General features: G+C 39.6%; 2 protein-coding genes across 2 annotated transcripts in view; one reads left to right on the top strand and one right to left on the bottom strand.

The window, feature by feature from the left end:
• The window catches only part of LOC146139434 (uncharacterized), a 41,349-nt gene extending 27,126 nt beyond the window's left edge, over positions 1-14,223 (top strand). Inside the window, exons 4-12 of the mRNA XM_083391739.1 lie at positions 1,024-1,117; positions 2,313-2,510; positions 3,344-3,396; positions 3,888-4,065; positions 5,980-6,130; positions 6,955-7,117; positions 9,501-9,598; positions 10,425-12,854; positions 13,321-14,223. Of these exons, the coding sequence (XP_083247865.1) occupies positions 1,024-1,117; positions 2,313-2,510; positions 3,344-3,396; positions 3,888-4,065; positions 5,980-6,130; positions 6,955-7,117; positions 9,501-9,598; positions 10,425-12,854; positions 13,321-13,468 (3,513 nt within the window). The 3' untranslated portion in view covers positions 13,469-14,223. The remainder of the gene's footprint in view (positions 1-1,023; positions 1,118-2,312; positions 2,511-3,343; positions 3,397-3,887; positions 4,066-5,979; positions 6,131-6,954; positions 7,118-9,500; positions 9,599-10,424; positions 12,855-13,320) is intronic.
• A 4,143-nt stretch (positions 14,224-18,366) lies between these two features.
• LOC146139435 (beclin 1-associated autophagy-related key regulator-like) lies at positions 18,367-25,490 on the bottom strand. Its single transcript, XM_083392137.1, has 10 exons — positions 25,274-25,490; positions 24,820-24,885; positions 24,504-24,546; positions 23,608-23,799; positions 22,545-22,687; positions 22,015-22,132; positions 21,093-21,385; positions 20,133-20,309; positions 19,379-19,543; positions 18,367-19,002 (listed from the first exon to the last, which is right to left on the bottom strand). The coding sequence occupies exons 1-10, from the start codon at positions 25,480-25,482 to the stop codon at positions 18,867-18,869; spliced, it is 1,542 nt and encodes a 513-aa protein (XP_083248263.1). The 5' UTR covers positions 25,483-25,490; the 3' UTR covers positions 18,367-18,866.
• Between the last annotated feature and the right edge of the window lie 1,520 nt (positions 25,491-27,010).

A 27,010-nucleotide genomic window follows, 5' to 3' on the forward strand; every position in this document is an offset into this window, starting at 1 on the left:
CTCAGGTTTTTAAACTTTTTTTTTTGGTTTTATTTGTTCGCCATTATAGGTATCGTTAACACCTAGTAATAAAACGCAATTTTATTTATATTTTGCAAACTTCCCGCTTCTTATTAGTGAATGGTAGATAAAAGTGACGTGCATTCGCCGCGCGAAATATGTGATCATATAGATCTACAGTTGATCTTCCGACCTCGCGCAAACTGCCCTTGAAGCGTTAGTCTACTTATATGATATTTGAAGACAAAAACATTTCACCCACGACACGACATTATCTGCCTGTTAATTCAAGTCAATCTCCTATTTGTGTTCAGTTTACGCACGATTCAATTACGGCGTTTTCAGGCCAAGCTCAATATTTGTTATTTTGTGTACGGTAATTGGTAGTGAGGATTAGAAATATTGCGCTTCGCCAATCGGGCCGAGTGTCTGGTTGCAGATTAGTGTTGTGACCGCACATTTGTTTTCCAAGTGCAATGCATCCCGGTTAATCCAGAAACGCCAAATTAACGGGAAGTTTTGGTCCTCGGGGCAAATTTACGACACAATTGAGAAAACAAGCGTCCGTATAAGGCATCAATTATCATTTAAAGCTCAACGTCGAACCTAATAAGAAAAGTAATTAAAACGCAAATCCAGATGACTCACTTTCGCGTGACCAAAAACAACCTTACAACTTGTACACAGTTCCAAGTGCCAAGTCGCGGCATTTGGATATAGGGAATAGGTTTAATAGAAGTATACGCCAGTTATTATTTTGTAACCGTATAAGGCGTTACGTCATGCGCCCATAACTGCGACTTCGATTCACAAAAAGGGATAAAAATAGAAGACTCTGTTCCCTGGCGAATTCAAATCCATTAACGCCGAGCGACTGGGACATTCGATTTCACGAGCGAGCAAAAAAATTCCCGGGCTTTTAGGCGCGACAGGGCGGACTTGAACCGCGAGCGACTGCCACCAATTTCCCGGTTTATGAGCATGGCAGTAAACCCGGAGCTAGTTTTCCCTTTTTATTTGCAGGCCGAGGTTTGCACCACCGGTCTGGTTGACGTCATCCAGGCGGTCCTGAACGGAGCAGACGGCACGCTTTTCTGCTACGGACAAACCAACCTGGGTAGGTGGCCTACGACGTTCGAATTAGGGACGTACAATATACTTCCTGATATTTTCGGTAAAAAATATAAAAGTCCCATCCGATAGCAAATGACGTCATTTCTATGGTCTGAACAGAAACATTGATGAAGTTAAAGCGTGCAAACGTAACTGCTTTCAGGTTGTTAAGTACAAAAATGATTTAGCGATAGGAACTAACAGTTAGTTTTGCTGTTATTATGCTATAAAAAGAAAAAAATGCCTTCTAAGTATGAAAACGTTCAGCTAGCTTGCAAACAATGAAAATGCTTTATTGGTATCGAAATAAGCACCGATATAATATCCAAGTATGTACCGATACTATAGTTGGCATTAGGATTGGTACGATATTATCGCAATCCTCATAAGGTGTTTCTCATAAAAAAGTTTGCCTTTGCTTTCTCGATCAATAGGAATATAAAACAGGTCCAGGTTAATGAGCTTTCGCACTCCAATGACACGCTCAAACTTGTCACAAAAACTAACAAGCGAAGCTCTTGCCGTTTAAACTGTGCATATTAAAAGGTATTTTATAGTTTTATGGTCGAATGCAAATGAAATCCAAAAGGTCGATTAGTTGGAAATTCTCGGCGAATGGGATTTTTACGACGGTAACGCGTTCCGATCTTGAATAAACGTACAAGGGAATTGCACTCGTCGTAAAATCGGCAATGTCAAGGCGCTTCAGTTGTCGGTGAAATTGCACTCTGATTTTGCGTGTAAAAACGGCATGAAAAACGACGCACTCCTTATTTAGTTGTGCAATTCACACTAAATCAATGAACTGCTTTCATTTGGAAAAGCCTCGTTACTGCCAAAAGTCCATTACATTCCCGAAAACACGTTTGAAATTCTAATCTAAATGCTAAACAATCACTATAAAATCACTATACAAGCCATGCATGTTGACTGTAACCTTTCAGATCTCGCCCACAACATAAGAGGGCGTAGAAATAAAGTATAAAATATTTATGAACTATGGAGCATAATGGTTGGAGCTTGTAGTAAGACCTAATAAGAATATCTAAGTCCAAAAAGAAGTAATAGCTTAAGATTTTCACCGCTTCGAACAAAAATCCAAATAAAAGAAGGCATCTTTTTGAACGTTTCGAGTTCTCTTGATTTATTTTCAACACCATTCTTACTACGACTTATGAGCTAGTTATTTGTCCATGCAGGCAAGACCTACGCTCTTATGGGTCGCGATTCTTCGATCGACCAAATGGGTCTGCTACCGTGCGCCATCTCGTGGTTGTATCAGTGCATTGGCGAGCTGAAGGAACAGCAGGGAACCAGAGTGGCGGTGAGCGTGTCCGCCATCGAAGTGCACGGCACCTCGGAGAAACTGCGTGATCTCTTGGGAGGATACGGCGAAGGTAACTGGGTTTCAGTAGATTAGTAATACGATGTCTTGACTTCAAGGTAGCCAACAGTTCGGGCACTAGACTGAAGTTCGATGGGCAATGGGTATTTCTTAATATTGCGACCTGCTGGTAAAAAATCGATTTTATTGTTTAGGAAATTGTGTGACTATTGTTGTACAACAGCATCTTGATATTTATCAGTGCGAGTAGGAAAGGGGGATAAAATGATTGTATCATTTACAGCACCGCCTGGCCTGATAATACGAAAAGCTGTTTAAAAAAGAACAGTGGGCCCATAAAAAAAACAATAAATGGGTATTGATGTGCACGGATGCAGATATAGCTATTGTCCGAAAATGCAACAAGTCATAAAAAACTGTTGCTTGGGCGCAAGCGAATCCACACCCGTACGTATTCGCGAATATGGCTTTACTGACTTACCGGTTACACAGTTTAAATAAAAAGCTCATCTTAAAATAGATTTTCATGAATTGTCTCGAAGGCGATCCAAGTTAATACGATTATACAGTTGTTTTCTCTCTCGCCTTAAATCCGACGGTTTTTCAATCGTTTTATGGTTTGCATCACCTTTACAGAAATGCCAAATATTTCGGTCGTAATCGGCCACAGACTAAACGATCAAGGCCCAAAAATAGACACACAGCGGGTGCCTTGCATTTCAGCTGCGGATGTCCACGGGCGTGTATTCAATATAAGCGCGCCATTATTGCCTGGATTACACGGCAAAAGAAACGTGGCCTGTTTACGATCGCGCGGCCTTACGCGCGCGGTTTTGTTGCCGAGCCATAACGGTGTTTAACGAACGAAATCTCTGCGTTTTACAGATGTCAGACCCGGGTCTTTGGCGATTTGCGAAGATCCTCTGATGGGAACCCAGGTGAGCGGCTATTTCCTTGTTATCGCCCACTATGTATATAATCGATTGAGTTAAATAAATAAATGCAAGACAATAAAAAAAATGCCGGCGTTGCTTATACTTAGCCATATGCGGTCACTAATAACTTTCATATGGTAATAATGCTAATCAGGAGGCAAACAATTATACGAAATCTTTGCCTCTAACCTTTTTAATCTATAGGCAAATTTATCCATAGTTTTATGGCTTATTAAAAGCAATGTAACACAATAATTATCGTGTCATAGATTTATAATTTTGCTTTTAATGTTTTAGTTGCAGTTTATTTTGTCATATTTCTTACGTTCAAAGCAACGACGAAAACCTATACCAACAAAAACAGACTGAAAACAAATATTTAAAAAAAATATGTTCATTACTACGAAAAAAATATTTGAAACAAATTTCTCAGCATGCTAATTCACAAACACACAGCCACTATACTCATTTTAACCATTCCCCGGCGCTCCCAGATCGTGAACCAAAGCGAGATCCGGGCCAGTACAGTCGAGCGGGCCGCCTACCTCCTCGACGCCGCCCTGGCCGCACGTAGCTGCTCCGGATCAAGGGACACCCCCCAGGCTCGACGTCACTCGCACATGTTCTTCACCCTCAATGTGACGCAACAACGCGCCGACAAAAACGGCGAGGGTGAGTTGTTTACCTTAAATCAGGGGTTCTTAAACTGGGTTCCATCATAGACCCTTTTGGGAGTCCGTGAAATAGTTTCAGGGGTCCACGAAGGCCTAATAAAAATATTTATGTATATTTAAGTAGTAATCGATTTTTCATAGAAAAACTTTAATTAAAAATAAAACATTTTTGCACTGAATGTGTCGAGACTCCATTTCATTTTCACATGTTTTGGACCGGAAACATCAGATTCCTGAAGTTGTATTGCGACGGTTACGACGTCATCTCTGAATATGTATTGCCTACTATTGTCTACGCAAAGCAAAAATAATTGACTGGTTTGCGGTAAAACATTTTTTAGAACGACTGCCTCAATTGCATGTTACGTTTTTAACAAAAACGACCCGCAGAAGAGATTTTGACGTAAATCCCTGTGGCATTTACAGAAACAAAGACTTAAAGTTCCTGAAATAAATTCAGCTATTCTATAAACGTCTTCTGAAAAACATATTTCTGTTTTTCTTATACGAAACGATTTGGCATTTTGGTTGTTTTAATTTAAACATCCCAAATCGGTGGTTTAATCGCCAGTTATCCCTTTTTCCAAAGGCTTTTACTTAGTATGGTTCACCACCAGCTAAATTCAATATCGCTGTCCAGTTGTCTAAACAATTTACATTGCTATCTCAATATGTCCTCAGTGTATTTAAACAAAGCATAACAATCAATACATGATTTAATTGCGAGCCCCTACCTTGTTTTAAAAGAAGCCCTAAGTTAAATAGAACCGACACTGAGTTAAATGCCAGTCCCAAACACTGATGCCCACAATCAAAAAAACGCTTCGCCGTGTATCAGCCCGTTATGGAAGCGACAGCTGTTTAATTAAATTACGTTCGTCGCGAAAAATGCCATTCAACGACCAAGGCCGCGTACAATGCCGCTCGGCCGATGAAAGCGAAGCGAATTGCGGTCGGTCTGTTTGTGTTTTGTCCTCATTCTTTCACGCCGGAAAGAGCCGCGACCGTAATTAGGCCCTTCGAGCGTCCGGCAAAACAAGAATTTCGCCGCAAATTGTAGACCGCGTCAAATTATACACCAGAATCGTGCTTGCGAGCGAATTGATTGCGATCCAGGCAAGACGGCGATTTCAATTGGGACCGAAATATTGAATAACCGAAAGAAGACCACCGTAGAAGTGGTGGAAAAGGCGGCCATCTCGTATCGCCTTGGCGTCCATTATTCGCCTTTGATCATTTTTGTTCTGTCTCGATTAGCCACCCTAAACACAGCTGCGGATAGCTATTTAATGACACCTTTGAAGAGAACACTCAGCGGCCGGTCCGAAGTGCAATGTTTAAGATGATTTTGTCCTCCCCCGAAAATAAATTTCACTTTTTTATGTGAAATACATTAATTGATGATGTTTCAACGTTGATGTTTCTTTCAAAAAATATTAGTTTGGACGAAGGGCGGTAATGACAGCTATTTATCTGTGGTCATTAACAAACTGCGATATATTTATATCCTATTGGTATGTTGTTGTAAGATCCATCAAGACATTTAAAGTTCCATGAATTTTATTGAAATAGGGATTTTGAATTTTCTATATAAACTGTAGCTTGTATGCATATATATAGCATACAAATTTTCAACTATAGGGCCTAAACGACATTTGCCATTTGCCAACTATGAAAGACATTTTCTAAATCTATATTAGCAATATCATGTCAATTAAGTACCGGAACAACGCAAATACATTTGTAATATCTATACTTAATAAATTTTTTTTGCGAGAACTATTGATTCTCCGCGTAACTGCAGTATTCTGTTTTTAAATAAAGTTGTTTTTAAACAACCTCCGTGCTTAGTGTTGGCTTTCACAAAAAATGGAGAAAATATAAATTAACATTTGTCATCCTTCCTTTGCAGCCGGTCTAGTGCGCAGCCGTCTGAACTTTATCGATCTCGGTAGCTGCGAGAAAAACCTCATCAAGACACCCGGCTCTCTAGCGCTATCCCTGTCCTCCCTAGGTCACGTGATCATGGCCATCGTCAACAACTCGAAGCACGTGCCGTTCAGGTTGGTTGATTTTTGTAACTTGCCCCTGCGATTCCAGATACCAGATACGACACTCTTACCCAGGGGTTTCTTAAACTGGGGTCCACGGACCCTATGGGGGTACATGAACTAGCTTTAGGAGGTTCATGAAGGCTTAGTTGAAATTTTAGTATAAATTAGTAATCAAATTTTCAAAGAAAAAGAAAAAGAAAAAAAGTTTAATTAAAATAAAGCGTTTTCGCACTGATTGTATATTTAGACTCCATTACACTTTCACATTTTTTGGACCCAAAACAGTAGATTTTTGAAGTGTATTTGTATTGTGACGTACATTTATGACGTCATCTCTAAATACATCGCCTCTGTTCAAATTTGCTTGTTTACCCGGGTAATGGCGCCAATTGATATCGAATCGGACGGTCACATTTTTTATCGGAATAAAATAAATACCGAGCTGCATGACGTAGTAACGTTTGCCTTTCTCTTTTTTGTACGTCACGACAAACTTGTACCAATGATCGAGTGTTTAATTGCTCTCATTGTCGCGGGCTCGACCGCCTTAATTTGGTCGTCAATTTTTTTAATTTTAATAACTACAGACGGAGGTGCTTTCTCTCTTATACCTTCGCGCTGTTTGTCCTCATAAGGTTATCCGGGTTTATTGTCAATTTTTGTGATATATTAGTCTGAAGTTGTTAGGCTAAAAAACACATCAGTCTAACTTAGGTTTCTGCACAATTGTTAGTAATTACAAATGATTAAAACACTTAATAGAAAAACGTTCATCATTCTTAACACCAGGAAATAAATTTCGTTACCAAATACATTGTTTTTTACATTTCCAGGCAGAGCAAATTGACGTGCGTTTTGCGAGATCGACTGGGCAACGTAAACTGTCGAACGGTGATGCTCGCGCACGTATCACGTGATCCGCGTCACTACGCCGATACCATGGCAACGATCCAGCTGGCGTCACGAATACACAGAGTGCTTAAAAAGAAAAACAAGGTAAGCAAATCGGTGGTTGGAAGTTTTATTACAATTATCCCCAGGATTTAAACGTCAATTATACATATTTGTCTTCGTCAATCACTTTCAAAAATGCTCTCGGCAAACTGTTACTTGTTTGTTTTTGTTGAAGGTTAGAAATGGTCAAAGACAATTGGCACCAAATGGGATTTGAACTCAAAAATGTCTCAAATAAAATGTTTTTTGAACACAGCCAAGTGAGTTTCAATAATGGGCGCTGGTCTAGAATCCTACCACAACACACATCATTTCGGTTTTGGTTAGAGTGGGTCAGGTATTATTATTAAATAATGAATATTATAATAATACTTGACCCACCCACACCCAAACGCTAACTCGTACCCTAACACAATTATTGTGCGTTGTTTTAACAATTGTGGCAGCATTCTAGACCAGCGCCCATTAATGGTATTTACTTCGAAAAACACACTTGGATTCATTCATCCTTCAAATTTATGCCAAATATCCCTGATGATCATTTTTGTTCGGCGTAAGAATCGTTTAAATTTTAAAATAAAAACAAATGTAACGCAATTTCTCAAAAATGTGTAATCCGCTACCGCCGCCTTTTGCTGAAATCCAATTTACATTTATGCATATTGTTGGGCCTAAACAACGCCCTCAAGGTGCAAAAACAAAATGCTGCAGCCAATTAACCCGGCTGCATCAGTAACGAACGGATTATTGTAGCACCGAAAAGCCAATCGGATTAAGCGATCTGAAAAGACAGGCGGTAGCCTTGCGCCGTTTGAGCCCTTATAAATGATTCAGAATGTTTAGTTTGGAAATCTTCCCGGTTGATTAGGGGACCTGTAAGCTGCTTCGCATTAGGCAAGGCACAAATTAACCTTCTTTGTCCCAAGTAAATAAGTATAGAGAGTAAACTAAATTGGGCGCTAATTGTAAAGGAAATCATGGTCACCGCTGTGGTAAACTTTGATAATGGATTTGCTTTTGATTGTAATTCCGCGTTGGTTTTGAGTCGTTTGTAAACATTCTAAAATTCTCCGGTTCTTGATTCTTCGAAATAATTTCCACAAGGGTTCTAAGCCGTTGTTTATTTTGCATTCTTTAATTCCCCGCTCTTAAGATGTATGTATAGGCTACATCGTTTATTGGTTCAGTAGAAGGCATACCATTGAACACTCCTGGATTTGCCATTCTTAAGAAGTATAAATAGTCTAATAGGCATCTTGTATTTGTGTACAAAATACATGTCAGCTACCAGCAACAAATAAAATCACTTTAAAGAAGTTAAACAAAAAACGAATCAGAACTAAAAAACAATTACATTTCAGATTGCCAGGATCAATTTTCAACGTTTCGTCAACGTAAATACTCAATTAATAGTCGGACATTTTTGCGCCTAAGCCATGTGATTACACGCCCTTTCGAATTCCAAAGCAGCGTAATCGTTTCAAGCCGGTCGCACAGTTGCTTGTTTTTATAGCGATCTTATCACGGTACGCGACATAGCCATTTCAAAGCTTTCCGACCCCGACTTTTTGCCGTGCCTTGTTGCTACTTTCAAATCCTAATCCCGGTTACAAGGCAGCATCAAAGCGGTCTCTTTCCGATCTACATTCTCGTAACACGTTGCCACCAATTTTGCAATTTACACAGCTATTTTACACATAGTTTTGCGGGTGAAATAAAGTTCGGCCGGGTTGGCGAAAGGGTGACTTTCAAGTAGATCCGACCCGTTATTTCAAAACGTTTTGAGCGAATGAACCGGTTTATTTGATGTTCTGAAATGTAGAGCTGCTTTGACAAATTCGCACTGTTCGACTTAATAAATCGGTTTAAAAAATACTATACAATACTTGTTTGGAGAGCTTAGGGTTTTTAATCTCTTTCTCATCAGTCGTCAAAGAGAAATCTAGTTTAAAATTAAATGACTCTTGCCTAAAGTGTTGTTTTTTTTATTCCGCACATAATTAGGCAAATATGACCTTTTGTATCTGTTCGGACAGTAGTCTCGATTTTGAAATCGACAAAGTACACTCCTTAGACACAAGTCAAGTATTTTCAAAGGCAGAGTTGTTTTGTCAACTCTATACAATGCGAAAATAAACGATTCTTTAAAGCATTCATGATTGTATTCGTTTTTGGTAATAAATATGCCCAAATGCAATTAGATTACTTGACCTGTGTGGGTTAAGTCAATAAAAATATTAAGTCAAATACAAAAATAAAATAAAAAATACTTTAACAAAACGATGGTTTTAAAATATTAATAACAATATCGTATTCCCAGCGGTCATATTACTTTTCCAATCGTTCGCTGAAGCAAACCCTTAAAAAAAATTACCCGGAAAACGATATAAACCTATATAACAAACAACTCTTTTTCTCCGCAAAGGCTCCCAACCAGTCGTCGGTACGTTATGGGGTAGACTCGAGAATTCACCAGAAGCACATGCGCAGAGCCAGAGAGGACGACAGTATGCTGGGATCCAGGTAAGCCCATAACCTTCTATATGCTTTGATTCCATGGCTGATCGATGGTGGTCGGTTTCTTTGCGACTGTCACCAAACAGCACCCTAAACCAACAGAGGCTGCCCAACGTAAATAGGACCTCGGCGGAGATTTATCGCTTTTATTTGTTATTTGATGCAGACGAAGGGTAGGAGGGGTTATCTGCCGATCTTGATCGTTTTAACGTTAATCCACCCCGCCCCAGCGCCGAGCCCCTTCAAATAAAAAGCGATACGTCAAATTCCAGTTTGGAAGAAAGTTTTTGCACAACAATTCGTTTCAGATTCATAGCAATTTACACCAATGATAACTGACTAAGTTTCGAACCCACGCCTGTACAATAACACCCGTATGCTTTATGAGCGCGCAGTTGTTTTACGACCTATCGCGGTGATTTTTATGACGCGTTGGTATTTTGCTCTGACGCGCTTTAACATGAATGCTGGCGCGTTTACAATACCATAACACACACCCATTACTGGGAGGTGTGTTTTTAGGTACAGACACATTTCAAACCTGCGCTCTTAGCATATTTTAACTTGAATATGTTGTTAGTCACTAATATGGCTTCTATAACTAAATCTATCGATATGCCTTTCCTTATGCCTTCGTAGCCCCAAACAATTACAAGGGATTGACTAAACCGCGCTAACAAACTGTTAGTATTTTCGGTACTCTATTTTACTGTTAGTAGTTTAGGTACTCTATTTTAGGAAATACGAGGACAAACCCCATGTTCGCCAAATTTTACACCATATAATACATTTCCTGTACAAGTAATAACCTTTAAACAACGTTTTCTTACAGCTCAGGCATGGAATGCACATCAGGAAGCGAGCTCTCTTGCGACACTGTGGTCTACGTAAACCGAAACGGCGTTGCCATGAGCGACCGCGAGCTGACCGACAACGAGGGCCCGCCGGAATCGGTCCCGGTCCTGTCGGGCCCCGGGAAATACCCGCCCCAAGTTTTGAGTCCTGTAATGGGCGAGGCGGTGGTTTACAATGTGCCCGAGGCTCGGGTTCGCCCTGTCCAAGAAGTGATGTCACAGCAGAGCCACAAACAGCAACAGCTACAGTATAAACAGCAGCAGCAACAGCAGTACCAGATCCAGCAACAGCAACAATTCCGAAAGCAACAGCAGAACAGGCAGCAGCTTAACGATATCTCGCAGCAACAGCAAAATCAGCACCGCCAAGGCTTGCCTGTGGCCAAAGTAAAGGGCTGCGTGGCCGGCTCCATGCTGCCGGTTCGATCACCCAACCCTCGGAAAAACTCCCTGCTGGAAACCAGCTTTTCAACCTCGGTCACTGTCAGCGACTCAACTCCCATCAACTCGCCTGCAAGGAGCGGCAACAAACCGGTCAAGCCCCCGCGTTCGGCCGGCAAGGCGCAGAACTTTACCTTCGACACGTCGAATTGCGAGAGCAACGGCGAAAGAGGTCAAGAGGGTTCACCTGCTTACAAGAGCGAGCAAACGCCGGGTAAGGGCCCTGGGGCGGCTCAGGCCGTGTTCGGCGACTTAGCGCGCTCGCCAATTCGCAAGAGTAACGAGCCGCCGCAGTGCGACAATAACATTACCGGCCTGGGGTCGAACGCGGACGCGGCGGCCCGCGAAGGTAATACATCAACATTAACGCGCGGCAACGTCGCCAAAGCGGCTTTGCACTGTGACCGAAGCGCCGAAGCCGCAAGCATCACGAACGGCTGCTACGAGGACGTCCTAGTACCAACCACCTCACACCAAACGGCCTGGGCACCCAACCCAAGGCCAGAACCAGCAGCAGTTAGTGAAGACCCGCCAATATACGAGAACGTGAACCCCAAGGTTGAGGCGGATCCGCGTCCGGACAGCATGGTCGTGAACGTGGACGATCGTGATTGGCCCAATGAGCGCCTACGTCATCATCAGCAGCAGCGGGAAGATGACGGTGACGCGGTCGACTTTTACTGCTTGACCTTGACCGCCATGAACCCGCTGGTGCCTTTGTCGCGTCGCGAGTTCGCGCAGGAGATCGCTCGCATCAAGCGGCAGCGAGCCACAAGCGAACAGCCGCGCACCAAGCAACAGCAACAACAGCGCCTGAGACAACTGCAGGACAAGGTGGCCGGACAAAAAATGGCGTTTGTCGATGAGGATGCGACGCGACAAGCGCTGAGACAACTGCTCGAAGCTGAAAAGACCCTGGAGGAACTGGTGCTCGACGAGAGGCTATTCAAGCCTAAAGAGGACTTCGATTTTTCCGACGATTCGCCCACCATCAAGAACAATAACAACGAGTGGGCCTGGAAGCTCGGCAATCCAGTTATCGAACTTACCGACGATGTAACGGACGCAGACGACGTTGAGGTGCTGACCGAAATGCCGAAGCTTAACTGTGATTACTACGGCGTCAATGGCCCGGGATACGGCGCGCTTGATGGGTTCGAAGGCCCGCGAAGCCTGGCTGAAGTCGCGAATGGCGGCTGCCCGAACAGCAACGAACCAGCGCATCGCCATGTCTGCCTGTACGACTCGAACAGCCTGGAAATGAACTACGTGAGCCAGTGTCGCAACCAGCAGGAACACCAAGAGCTCGAAAGAGGCCAGGAAAGTCCTTCGCGGCTCTCAGACCGCTCCGACTCGCCAGGAAAACGAGTTGTAAAGGACAGCGAGCTACGAAGGCGTACCAGTCGCCCGGTGATCATCACCAAGTCGTTTTCACGCGAAGGCGCTCAGCTGACCCTGGTCAAAAAGGACAAGGGCAGCAAGCCGACTCTGGAGTTGCAGATTACGCGCGAAGAAGTGAAGAAGGATTTAGACCCAAAAGATCGCAGCAGCAGGCTTAAAAAGCCCAGCCAGACAAACCGCGCGCGAAAGAACGGCATCTCGGCCGACCCGCACTCCAACGAAAACAAAGCGAAAGCGAACGATGGTGAAGGGCAGAAGCGATCCAAATGGCTTGGCTTGGGGAGGTTTGGCAGCAAGAAGAGCGAGAAGGCGCCAAAGCGGGAGGGTGGAAGCCCGTCAAAGGCGAGCCTTGTATCTAAGCTGCTGACACCAAAGATAAGGCGCGCACAGAGTTGCAAGGAGCCTCGTAGCAACCGCAAGTTAGCAAATGCCCTGGACGCGACCCCGAAGCGCCAGCCGGACGTCGTGATGGTCGGTAACGGGGTTAACCCCCTTGCAAAGCTGCCCGGTGGCAAGCCGGTCACCAACGGAATACTGTCCAACGGACACACAAGGGTTCAGTCGCGGTAAGTGTCTAGTTTTGGGATCTCACTCTATTAAACTTGAGTATTGGTTTAGAGTTTAGAAAGATATACAACTTTTACAGTTATTGCAAAAATTGACAGCTAATTTGTTGCGGATATTACAAAAAATGGCACAGGATAACAAATCGATTTAATATTTTAATTGTATTTGAAAATTTACTTGAGTTTTAGACAATATCAAAAAAGTGTTTGGCTAATACCTTTTAAAATGGCCTAGCTCTAAATGGCCTGAACTAACATTTTAGCAGCCGAATATGTCTATACAGTACTGGTAGGCTAGGAAGGTAAATTTAGTTTTGTAATATGATAGTAATAAGTAGCAACTTGACATAAAAGCATAATATCGTACGTTAATTCCTTTCAGGGAATTAACGCTATTCGCTGTACAATAGTGCTTCTGCAACAGTTATAAACGTATAATAAACTAAACTGTATTATTTTGTTTTAGCTCTACGGGTGACACGGATAGCGGATCGACAACCGACTCGACGAGAAGCCCGAGTCCGAAACCTATTCAGAAGAAGAAAGGGTCAGCAAAGTCCGCCCAGAGTCCGTCCAGGTTCGGCTTCAGTCGCAAGAGCAGGAATAAGACGTAACACAGCAAGCAAAACGGTTTGAGAATGCTGCTTTCTTTGAAGAGTGACAATCGCCCTGTTTGATTATCATTGAACGACAAACGGTTGTTTGATAACTTCACTGTGTGCTGATTAGTCGAATCGCGTTTTTCGGATCTATTGGTTCTTGCTGAAAGCTATCGGTACGAGTTGAAATGGCATTGTCAAACGTACTTTTTGCATTTCGTTAAACAAATTATTGTAAACTACGAACAGGAGACCGGCTTTCGCTTACAGATCTACTAAAAACCAATGAAAGAAAATTTGAAGTTGTATTGAAGCCTCTGCTTCACCACTGACATTACATGACAAATCACCTCCAACGATAGAAGTAGTTTAGTCATTTAATCTGAAACTGCCGGCTTCGTAATACCTGACATCGTCCGCATTTTCCAGTGTTCCGCCTTTTAGCGTGGCCATTTTCCACCTTTAAGCAGTCGAAGTCCATGTCGGTTAGCTAGCATCGGCTACTGTATTTTTATTTTGCCGTTCTCGTTTATTTGCTTTTCGTTGCAGAGAGTGAGAGACCTATCATCGATCGTCCTATCAATTTTATTTCGTTTATTTGTCACCTCCTTTTTTCTACATTTAGTTCCCCCCTTTTGCGTTTTTACTTTGCGTTTCCCTTTCCTTTTACTTTCACACGAATCATGATGTTTGCCTCCTTTCTGCCATCGGCGCTTGGTGTGAGCGTGTCCAATGTCGACGTATACGTTCAGCTTGTTTTTTTCTAAAGATACGACAGTCGCGTTTTGTGATCACTTAAATAATAAAGAAAATATTTCGAGAAAAAACGCTTGTAGGTTTGAAGATTTTCAAGGTGTTATGTTCATCGCAGGATTATAGGGACTGTAGTAAACTTAACCCATAACAAAATGTCTACCCTGGGCTAAATAAACTTAAAGACTAAGGCAGAATTTTATAAACGGTTCCTTAACAAAAATATTGCCAAATTAGACAAGTAATACATAATATGGTATATATATATATATATATATATATATAAATATTAAGTTTTGGTAATTTATAAAAGTGATATTTTATTCAATCTGGTTAACGAATTACTTCCTGTAGTTAGCACTACCCCAAGTTAAAAGAAAGCCGTACTATTCTAAAGCTATAGGGTGTACCCTACCCAGTAGCCTATTAGTAAAATAGTAAAACTGAGTAGACCAGTGCTTTTTAGCTTTAAAATTTCCATCCGCACATTTTCATTTCGGAAAATTTTCATCCGCACGAAACAAGCACAGGTGTAAGTTTGCAACCTTTAGCTTTATTTGTGAAATAGCAATGAAAGAGTTTGTGTATTAAAAGGTAAAAACCGTGTGGCTAAGCCTTGACCGATATAAAACAAATAGCTTAAGCTGAAATGAACCGCTATACGAAACTATACTACTGTACCTGTAACGCATAAGTGGGCACACCATCTATTTAATTACTGTATTACACATAATAAAAAAAAATAATAACATGCACCATTTTCATCTGAACATTCATCCGCATGACGTTAGTCATCCGCATTCCGGAGTAGACTATTTTGCCAAATTATCACCCAAAATTTACTACCGTTTCTTAAAACATTTAGTTCAGGGGTGAAATAGAATTTTATTAGCAGAACTATGACAAATTTTTTTACCGAGACGCATGAATTTTTTCAGAGATGACGTCACAAAATAACGTCATAACAAGGTATCATAAACACGTGATCTAAGGAACCTGAGGTTATAGTTCGAGATAGTGCAGAAATATGCAACTAAAATCTGTGCTAAAGGCATTCAGGGAAATGGTGTGATCGCCTGGTAAAACAACGGACATGATCAAGAAAAAAAAAACTTTTTTATTATAAAAAGCTGTTAGTTCAGCCAGACGCTGGCATTGTTTTGAAGTAAATTGCATACAAAATAAGCAGATTTCAGACATACAACACCTTTAATTGTCATGCATTGTTACGTCACAAACGATATAGTTAATATTACGTTTGCTACACATTAATGTAGTTTTACTACTTTTAGACAGTTTTTGCTCTTTTGGGTATTGCGTTTAACACTCATTCAGTTGCTGCTCGAAAAGGTTTGCTAACACTGTTTTTGTGTTCGTTACAGGAGTTAATACATTGGCAAAAGCTAAACAAAAAAGTCCAAACTTTTTGGCCCCCCAAAAATTTTCGGCTTGCTACGCCACTGCCCGACAGTCTTTTCGGGCAAAATGACTAAATCGCTTGACTAAAATCAAATGTTTCAATTAGATATTTTTTTGTAAAATAAGGTTATTTTTATGTCAATAGTTTTTTTCTTTCTAAAATTGTTAAATTTTTGTGTTGCTATCAATGCAAAACGTATTTTGTAAGTTTACATTTATATTTATTTGTAATACCAATGTTGGGACTTGAATTTGATTTATTTTGGTAACTAAGGCCCTTTTTACTGTTTTATACCTTTAAGGTATTTTTTTCACGTTATTAGTGCAAATTTATTTTAGGGATAAGCTCAGTCACCTCCAATTCTTAACCTAATGTTTTTTTGAAAGATTTGTGTAGTGTGCATGAATTTACCGACTAAGAGCTATTGTGTTACAGTAACTTTTATGATGTATTTGCTTATGTCAGAGAATTATTGTCTATGCGAAGCAACGCTACTCGCACCAAAGTGTTAAATGCTAAATGGTCTGTTCTGCGATTACCTCTGCAGTCAGCAGTTGGATTGTCTGTAGCTATTTAAGACCGCTTTCCGCTTGTAAACTAACTTCTAGCATCTCCTATATGCTAACTTGTCCGCCTACTATAGTTTCAACTGGCTGTTCGTTTATCTGCTAATACAATTAATAATCACTAGAAGCCTTGTGATTGGCTAACGAGTTTTACGCACACAACCTTCAAGTCAACTTAAAATTGAGTCAGGAGTTCAACAATTAAACTCGTGCCCCACATTAGCCTCTAGAAATCACTAATACGCAAATCATGGCTAAATTATATCATTTTCCTACTGGATCGGCACAAAAGTACAGGTATTACTACCTAGAATTGTGTATCGGCCCCGGTTCGATATTATCGGTCATGCATGTCTACTGCCAATAAATTGTAACAGCAAATGGACGTCTCTCTATATGCACCCAAACGTCGGGCAACTGAGCCTTTGTGAAATCTTTTTTTACTGCATGAATGCGTGTCTTTCCATTTTGAAGATGCATTTATTTTGTGCAAAAAGGTAAAAGAAGGAACGAAACGATCGGCGGCAAAGCATTTCAAGTGCACGAGAGGTACTATACCACTCGGAAGGCCAAACGCTTCCGACATAACCAAGCAAAAAGGAAAAGGGTGGTAAAAAAACGAACAGTGTTGTCGTGTAATGGGTCGCAAACACGTAAATACGTGTAGCAATAAAAACAAATTGTGACGTATGCTGTCGGCAACACTTGGATCAGGATTGTTGAAGGGTCGGACGTCACAAAGACCTATGTCGACGTCATAGGAGCAATCTCTGGACGTTCTGTTATGTCCGAAAGACAGGCTGGTGTCGATAAACAAAAGTTAAAATGGCAGAGTAGAGGAAAGAATACCAAGCGTGTTAGATAGCAGATTACGACACTTGCGTAACGATTTTAAAACGACAGGACCTGGTTATTTTGTGTCGCCAACGCTTAGACTGCCACAAGTTGGCGTGTGTATTCAACAAATCTATTTTTCCGTATAAATACATATATATAAATATTTAAAACAAGTTTGTCGTGTACAGTCTGGGCGTTGGCCCTGGTATGACGCGTTAAAAAAGTCAAACTTCCAAACATGTTGGGGTATTTAGAAAAGAATAAATACTAAAAGTGAGAGATTTATTTAAAAAGTTAAAACCGACATTGTTAAGATACGTAAACCTTTCGCACTTAGGCTACTCTTTAATGCGTCCTTCTTAAGACAAATAAGCCTAAAAGGGTAGACACGAACGTTTGAATGCAATATAAAACAAAAAACAGCCTTCAGCATTGCCAAAGCTTAATCAATCAAACGGCTTTGGCGGCCGAGTAAAATACCAGATTCACCTATACACAGCAATTACAGCACACAAGCTTGTAAAACCGATTGCAGCGTTTTTGACAGATGATCAATACCGGACCGCTACTTATGCTGTTTACAAAGGCAAGGCATACTACTAACACCAGAACGTCGATTCACAGCACTACAACCACTTCAAAACAAAATAGTCATAATCATTGCTTGCTTAGTCACAGTCCAAAAATGTCATACATTACTTCGATACATATCAAAAGTTTTAAGTAAACTTCTGAAAAAAAACAAAACAATATTTTCCAAGCATTTTTATGCTTGACAGGTGAAGGCTGAAACTAATTCAAATCAAAAATAAATAATGCGGACAACACTTAAAACCAAGACGCCATTTTGGAATGTTAATTCCGATCTGTGTCGCCACAGTTTAAAACAATATGGCGTTTCTAATTGATTGCAGAACAAGGCAAGGTTTATAGGAATTTAAACTCATCATAAATTTACTATGTGGTTTTAGGTTGTATTGTAGCCAATGGGTCAGTTTGTACACAGGTAGTTTAAGTGACCACTTCACAAAGCGCCCGCCACCTTTGACAACATTAGCTTTTTGGCGAACGGTATTTTGTGTTCAGTTGGTGAAACATTTTCAACTTGAAATTAAAAAATATGGAGGGCTCAAAAAAACAAAGCGGCATCATACACCAAAAGTGAAAGTGGAAAAAAAAACTTCTTTACCGGAACGCATGAATTCTCAAAAAAACACGTCACAAAGTTACGTCATAACAGGAAGTCTCAAACAAGTGACCTTAGAAAACTTCATCTTAGTCTGAACACATTCAAGGGTATGGTTGGATGGACGGGTGAAAAATGGACTTGGCCAGGTTAAAACGATTTTTTTTTCGAGAGAAAAATAACTTATTTCTTTTTTAGCGGAACGCTTTCCTGGACCGTTCCAGCTTACTTTCGCCACTGTTATACACTGGCAAACAGCATATGTTACCTATTTTTCTTCGTAGTTCACATGGTCGTTACGAAGGCTGTCTCTGGCCCGCCTAAATTGCAACGTAAACAAGCCAAAAACACTTCGAACAAAAGTTAAAAGCATCAAAGGCCCGGTAAAAACATAAAATTGTCGTCAAAAGGGCATCAAGTCTGTATTAAGTGAGCAACTAAATCTGCTATAAAACCCAGCTTCCATTTTTTTTTCAAGGCGCGATTGTTGTCTGGGGCATAATTTACTAATTTTGGCCTCCAAAGTCAAAGCCCTTTGCCATGGTAAATCATCAAAATAGCGTTAAAAGGGGTTCAAATCTGTGTCAAAAAATAAATCGGCTATAAACCAGAAAACTTTCTTGAAGGAGTGATTGTAGTCTGCGGCATAATTTACTCGTTTTGGCCCCAAAATCCAAAGCCCTTTGCCCAAGCAAGAGCGCTGGTGACCAGGCCAGAGGGTTGTTGCATCACGCTTGACTGCGCGTTCGTTGACGTGTACGCAGGCGATGACGTCACTTCGCGCGAACTGAGAATGACATAAGAGAAGTTCAATTTGGTCCGATATTTTTAGATGAAAAGCAGTCAAATGGGACTTGTGTGCCGTTTAGGTTGTGCACAACAGAGTTGGATTCATTGTAATTTGTTATTGTAATTGACGTAATTAATCCAACTCTATAGTGTACACTGTGTGAACTGTGTTAAATAAAAAAAAAAAAAAAAAATATTTACAGAAAGTTTATTTATAAATTTAGATGACTACTTTTAAATTCAACATATAGAATCTTAACAAAAAAGCCATCAACCCGTTTAATCATCAGCAAAAACGACGTCTACAAACGTAAAAAAACGATTATCCGAGAACTGAACACATTGGAAGGGAAATCCCCACCAACTTAACTGACCCGGTCACTGCGGCGTCCATCGACGTCACTTCCTCCCAATCGCCGACCAGCGAGTACTCCATTGTGTCGTCACTGTCGTCCAGCTCGTCGTCGGATATGTCGCCTAGCAACAAGCTTTCTTCCATGTAGAGCACCAAGTCCAGGGAGGGGACGACCGGGAAAGTTCTGGATGGGTGAAAATGATCCTTGTGACTATTGAAGTTTGGCGCATGTTATTAATTTTAATTAGGAGTGATTTATTTTAATTAGGGGTTCCAATACTGTTAGCAGATATCAGGGGCGAATCTAGAAAAGGGGGGTCAAATTTTCCAGTAAAGGAATTCTCATTTTCAGTCTGACGTCTGACGATGGTGATTAATATCGTCATAATATAGTGATGGTATGACGTTATAAAATAGTAATTGTAATGACATCATAAATAGGAAAAACAATGCTAAAATTTGGCCTGTGTATGTGTAATCACACAAATGCATTCTGCCTTTTAATACTGTACTTTAAAAGTAAAAATCACAGCACACAAATTGTGGCTTACATTTCCATTAATTTGGTATCGGATCGACGTCAATCCTAAAATTAGACATAATTTTGGATGTAGCATGGGATTTTTTAGTTTGTGGTATTTTTATATGTTTATCAGAGTCAAAAATTAGAGTCAAAACCCTCAAAATGCTCCACCATCGAAGAATCTTTCTTATAATGGGAGTATTTTCTTCTACAATCTTATTATATTACTAAACGATTAAATGTCGTTTACCTGACTCCGTCCTTCTGCAGTTTGGCGAATAGCACCTGGAGGTTTCGAAGTGAATGCAGTGGGTGAAGTGTGAAGCCGTCGACTCCCTCCTGGACGCACAAAGCTAGAATGTTGCTGCTCAGTAACTTCACCGTGTTGTTGAACACCTGTGGCGCTATAGAGGCCTTGCAGAACGTTCTGGAAAGAAATTTAAACATAAAAAAAATTTTATTTTAAAATAATATCAAAAACGAATTTAAATTTCGAATCTTTTTATGCTAATGTCTCGTTAGCTAAATATGTTACTCAACTAGGATCAAAAACTGTACATATCGATTCGGTTAAAAGGTAATCCGACTGTTGGCGACTAACTAAGGCACGGGAATTTTATAGTTCCAATAAATGATAAAAGTCATAAGCTAAGTTTTACAAGTTTGAAAGCTGTTTTACACACCCATCATGCAGCATTCACCAAGTGTTGCTCATTAAACAATTTTAGGTGGAGCTGTATTTGTCGTTCATCAGAATAAAAAATAGTGCTAAGCATACAAGGACCGCCGTTTCCTAAACCTCGGCTTTAACAGCAAGGTAAAGAACCGAATTAATTTTTTTTTGAAATGCCACTCACCAAGTTTTTTGAAAAGGCGTAAAACCAAGAGCTAAAATTGCACAAAAAAACAGCGCGCAAGACGCAAACAGCCGTCCAGCAATCCTCTCAGCACGACTTTTACGTAATGAATACAAGCCACGTAAACACCTATAGCGCATCTGGTGCGGCACAAGTATACTGAGCAGCTTTTAACACAGAAAAATAACAACATGCAAAAATCTGTTATTTTTCCTATCAACAAATACCGGGTCTTTGTATTTAGTATTTTAACACTAAATTTCCCATAAGCGGGGTCCAAAAAAAATTAGGCAACTATTGCGCCTATACCCCAAGCACGACCTTTCCATAATTACGGAAAGCCACGTCAATACCTGTAGTGCACCTGGTGCGGCAGGTGTATACTGAGCAGCTTGCGTGTGACTTGTAACAGCTGGGCGGTGTGACTCAGCGCTGCGCTCACAGCCATGGCGGGGTTCTGGGCGCGGTGGTGCACCGTGGGGCTTTCGCTGGGTGAGGGGGGCGAGGGACTTACCCCCGGGGGGTCGGAGCCCGTCTGTTTGTAGTTGGATTCGAGCCAGTTCTGGTAGGCGCCGTAATTTCCATCGGAGGGCGCTCGCGCCTCTTCGGTGCCCACCGAGATCTTGACTACGTCACTGCCGCCCGCCTGTCAATCAAAGTTGGGGTTTCGAGTTAAATGGATCATGTTTGCTTTTCGCCACAAATGCAAGCCAAGTAACCAAGAAATCAACAAAAAACATGAGATGGTTATTGAGTCAGTTGACCATGAAAGCAAAGGAAATTAAAGTTATCTTAAAATACTAAAAACCGAAATTAAAGTGAAATATGCTAGTTAAGTGTGTGGTTATCGAGAATAATTTTCGGGTAAATTTTTCCGTAATTTTATGTAAGATAGCACATTTTTAAAATTATAATTCTTTATTTTTGGAAAACGCTTAAAACAAACAGAAGGACAACACTAATAAAACCATAAAAATTTTAATGACGATTTTTTTCAGAAAATTTATCAAATGACTAGTATTGTTAAAACAATGTTAAGAAACAACGAATAGTTCAATAAATTTTCCCTGAAATTTTGGGAATTTCTGAAACGCTTTTTCAATTATAAAAATTCAATAAGATTTATAAGGTGTTCTTCGTCATTGTTCCCAAAGAGGTTATTTACACCGGTAGTATTTTGAAAGCATAAAGAAACTTTGACAAAAAAATACCGTCGTTAATCGTTATAGCACAATAGGCAATGTTTAGGTTAGAGGTTGGAAACACTAAATAAACCTGCTGATCAACCCATCTTCCGTGCACAAACGACATTCTCCTAGCTTCTTCCAATTCTTCCTGGAGAGAGGTTGCATCTTTGTCGGATAGCAAAGATTCTTCCTTAGAAACCTCTTCCCTGATTTAAGTAAGTTAAACATGTGCAGCATAAAAAAAATTGCAGGTATATTTTTGAACAGCCTTGTTTTTATAACATTACCACATAAAAATATATAAAATGAATATAGTTGTCCAGAAAGTTCCAACTTTTAGATACACATAAACACAAAAATTAAATTTCCGAGCATAAATAACTTTTCTTTTACCTACTTACTCATCAGACAGAAACTCAATAGTAGGATATTTTTTAATTAAACCAACAAGACACAAATTTAACCATTGATTACAAAATAAAAATTTAGCAGCATTTTTGTATTATCTTGATTAGAAGAGCACATTAAAAAAGGATGGCTATTATTTTGTAAAACAAGTGATGGACAAAGCAATCATTCATGCTTTTAAATAGCAACAAATATATTAAATCAACTTACCCTACCACATCCAGTTTGTTTTCCTCTTTCATTTCACTGATTGGAAAAATGTATTCGACCAACATTTTGACATGGTCTATTTGTTTTTGCTTTAATCGTTTTGTTAGTGGCTCTAATTTTGAACGGGTGGAGAGAATCTGAATCTACACGAACAGAAAATATTAAGAGTGTCTAGGAATGTATACTATTGTGTGGTGTTTTTATTATATTTTAAATTTAAAGTTTAAATAAAATATAATGAACTGGATCCGGTTTGCACATTTTGTCTTTATGATAGTAGTAAAAAAACACAAACAGTGGTACTTGGCTGCTTATTAGTATTTATTTATTTTTTTAACTCTGTCCTACTGAAACTGGTATATTGCCTTTTTATATACACTTTTTCCTAATTAACTATGTGTAAAATCCTGAGGTAAAATCTATATTCTGAGGCGACTGTTTTGTTCAACATCAAGAAGTTGATATTGTTTTTCTTTATAAAAAAAGGAAAGTGAAAACACACACTTTATTGGACCAAGCAAAAGCATTAGCTAAGATTCAATTACATTAGTTTAAAAAACAAGAGGCTTCCTCAGAGCTAGACTTAGAAAAGCCTCCTAAAATCATTCTTATGTATGCCATGATTGTTGGCTAGCATTTTAGAAGCAACAGATAAGTATAAAGGCCCGTTTACACTACAGCTGCACTGAGCGGAGCTGAGCTGCACTGGGCGTGATATTATTTTCACTACAGCTGCAGTGAGCTGCGCTGGGCGTAAAAATCGCGACAAAACATAACGTTTTTCTATAGCTGCACTGGAATTGAGTTTAGCAAAGCATGATAAGCTAGCTGCAGCTGCTGCACGGGGCTTGAGTTTACCAAAGCGTGACTTTAAGCTAGCTGCAGCTGCTGCCAAGGGCTTGAGTTTAGCAAAGCGTGAAACGCTCGCCACAATAGAATTTAAATGCAAATTACGCTTTGCTCAGCTCAGTGCAGCTGTAGTGTAGACGGGCCTTAAATCAACATTTGGCTGCATTGCCTATTCAGCTCAAATTAAATTTACATGAAACGCTACTGTTTCTACCTGTTTATTTGAAATGTACTCTTTCATTTTGCTTTTCTTGCTCAGCACTCGATACAGCCGCTTCTGTGAGCTTGCCAGCAATCGCCTTTCTTCAGCTATAGAATGTTGCAGCTTCTGTGTCTCTAGTTTCCTTGCATTCAGAAGAGACATCAAGCGGGTGACATTATGTTGGCACTGGGCTATGGCACTGTCCTGTAAAGAAAATTAATTCACTTAGAACATATATGCAGGTCAATAGAACATATATGCAGGTTTGAGATTTTGCACGCTTCCGCTTTTTAATGCAAGTTTACGCAATTTGCAAATACCAGACTGGTGAGTGTCATAGGTAAAAGTTTGGTGCTGTTATTAAAGCTACTTGACCAAGTGACAATACTGAAGTCCAAGTGTTGCGTCATTTGCCGCAATGACATAGCAGAAATCTTGCCAGTCTCCTGGTGACAAGCATTTCGGCCTAAACTCTTCATTTTTCGGTTGTATCTCCTAAGTCAAATTTGTTAACCTAATGAATGTTTGAACTTTGCCATGTTTAATAAACAAGTCAAGTCACCAGCATTTAGCCACACTGTGATACACGCTTGCACAACCACCGCATAAGTGTACACAATTCTATTGGTTGGTTAAAAGTCCTATAGCAAACTGCTAAACAATCAAGACATACATACTACATATACAAGAACTATGTAAACCACCAATATAAAGAGATTAAGTCAGTGATTCAAAACAATAAGGTAGGATGTAATTTTGCAAAAGACATGTCAACATTTTTGGCAAGCGATATTCAGTTAGGATGGGTTTTGAATGGTTGACACTCGCAGACTAGTTGGTGCAATTTTATTTCAATATCAAACCTGATATGGTATGTGGAAAATTATTTAAAGTAGTTGAAAACTTACTAGAACCTTTCTCTTGGTTATTTGCAGAAGCTCAGAAGATATTCTGAAAATATATAAATAGAAGGAATAATTATTATAAATTCCAAGTGTTACACTGAGATATTGTACTCAATAATAAGTTATAACCGTTGCTTTGCATTTACTAAACAGAAAGCCTTTCCCGCCTACAACTTTTACAAACAATACAAAATATTATAAAAAAAAGCTTGTATATTAAATCTTTGTTAGTATATAGAAAATAAACTTTGTAATGTATTTCATAACATATGTACGACAATGTCTGTCATCTGAGCTTAATGAGATCCAAAAAACTAACCTAGCTTTGTCTTGTTGATGAGATGACAATATTGCTTGCGTTTGTTGAAGGTTTTCTTGGACAGTTCTACATACATAGACCAACAGTAAATTATTAGTAAGTAAATCAAGTATTGCAATATATACGCATATGTAGACCTATTAAAATAACATTAAAAATGACCATATACGTATGCATGAAATGGGCAATAACAATTAGAAGATATGCTTAACTTAGCTTAAGAAGTCAAGTAAGGATATATTAGGTAGCAACCCGTCCTCAGGGAAATTATTTTATTACATAGATTGGTCTTATATCGCATAAACTATTTTCCAAATTGGCAACTACAAGGGCTTCTAATAACCTTCATTATAACAAAAAAATATGCATTAAGGGTAGGACAAAACAAAGATCTATGCCCTGAAACCCTTGGTACCTCTTACACACTGCAGTGACACTTAAACTTATTATTTACTTGTTCAAGAACATAGTGCGAGCCAGCTGATTCTCAGACTTGTTTACTTTTCCCTCAGTCAGCACCAGAAAGCTTGTACGGTCCTCATTTAGGCAGCGTGAACAGGCCAGCGACTTGCCCACCCTCTCACAAACGGGACACCTGTCGTACACGAAACTTACACCAGCATCTTGTGGGCCACAAAACGATTTTGTGGTTTCCAATTCCATATAACCAATTAACAGAAGACACCTAAAAACAGTAAGCCGCAGCATTGTGAGTTGAGTATATGATAAACAACATTGAAGGAGCACTTTTTAGGTGCCTACTTGAAAACGGTCATGAACACCTGGCATGATTGTTTCTTTGTATTTTGTTACAAAATTTTGAAAGTGATACAATACAATGGCCTTTACCAATAAACCTTATATGTCTGGCAAGGATTTTGGACTATCACTAAAACTGCTGTGTGTTCTAACAAGCCCTGATGTACTACAGCCCTGTAAGACCAACCAGTTACTTTCAACAGTGAGTGAAAAAACAATTCCTTCATAGAAGCCTTAAGTAAAATCTAATTGTAAAAATTTGGGTGCTGGTCTAGAATCCTACCACTTTTTTTACATTAACGAAACAAGTTGTCAAACATGAAATGCAATAACGATAAAAATATGTGAAAATGAAAATAATAGTAATACATGCTAAATAAAAATGGTGGTGCTGGTCTACCTACCAAATTTTCGTCAAGGCATTTCAATATTGCTTACATTATTTTTGTTAGGGTGCGAGTTAGCGTTTGGGTAAAAAAAACGCTATTGATTTCTTGCTATTTCAATTTGACAACTCGTTTCGTTACTGTAGAAAAGTGGTAGGATTCTAGAGTACAGACCAGCGCCCGAAAAAAACATTTCTGAATGGAATAGTCTTGGCAAAGAAACAGAACAATCCGATATTTAGAATATGCTTTAATTCGTAGTGGAACAAAAACACTACGTTTCAACTTGAGATAAACAACAATTCAGAAAGTAAAGTTTCGCTTAAGTTTAACCTGAATTGCTTAAAGGTAACAAACCGCTTTGTTTATTATTGTTTCCACAATTATGTAGCGTAACGCATGTCGCCTACGGCTTGCGTCTCGCACGTAGCCCGTTGCATACAGAGTGATAAAGAAGTTAAAAAAGCAATGCTCTAATATTTGATGGAAAACCATAATTGAATAGAAACATCCTATTCCAGTGAAATGATATTATTATAACCATTTAGTTCATAAGGACAAAATCTGTTTCATGCTGCTTGCTGGTGGTTACTTGCAGCCTTCAACTGTGAAACAAAGAGCTAAAAAACTTCAGGCGCCGTGATTAACCTTATTCTAAGCTGGTTAATTATGAAATAAATCTAAAACCTTTAAAGTGCTTAAAAAAAAGAAAATTTTAAAACGGATACTAAAGGTAGATAAAGCATTTACTTCCGGTAACCGCAAAAAAGTTATATAGGCTGCTATAACGCGAAAAGCGAATGAAAAAGAATGCATATTTTTAAGTATAGTGTTTTTTATTTTAAGTATAGATTGGTTAGCCGTTTGTTTTTGTTTAAAACTTTGTGGATTAAAGGCAAGTTAGAAAAAAAAATTAGAAACCTTTACTCAGAAAATAGAAACGTCTAACGTGGCAGACGACTAAGACGAAAAAGAAACAGCTGAATATTTCAAGCGGCTGTAACAACGAGCCAATCTGTTTACTACACAATAAGCCTATTGCCTAA

This window comes from Ascidiella aspersa, chromosome 6 (assembly GCF_963924565.1).
Source record: "Ascidiella aspersa chromosome 6, kaAscAspe10.2, whole genome shotgun sequence".
In the NCBI taxonomy this organism is placed as follows: Eukaryota; Metazoa; Chordata; class Ascidiacea; order Phlebobranchia; family Ascidiidae; genus Ascidiella; species Ascidiella aspersa.

Bases quoted from the DNA above. Each gene is read 5' to 3' on its own strand.
- LOC146139435 (XM_083392137.1), bottom strand. From the start codon at position 25,482: ATGGAATTGGAAACCACAAAATCGTTTTGTGGCCCACAAGATGCTGGT. The intron at 23,800-24,503 runs GTAAGTTTTCAA...TTTTCTTTACAG, and splicing joins TAACCAAGAGAAAGGTTCTA to GACAGTGCCATAGCCCAGTG. The intron at 19,544-20,132 runs GTAAACGACATT...TCACCCATCCAG, and splicing joins CTGCAGAAGGACGGAGTCAG to AACTTTCCCGGTCGTCCCCT.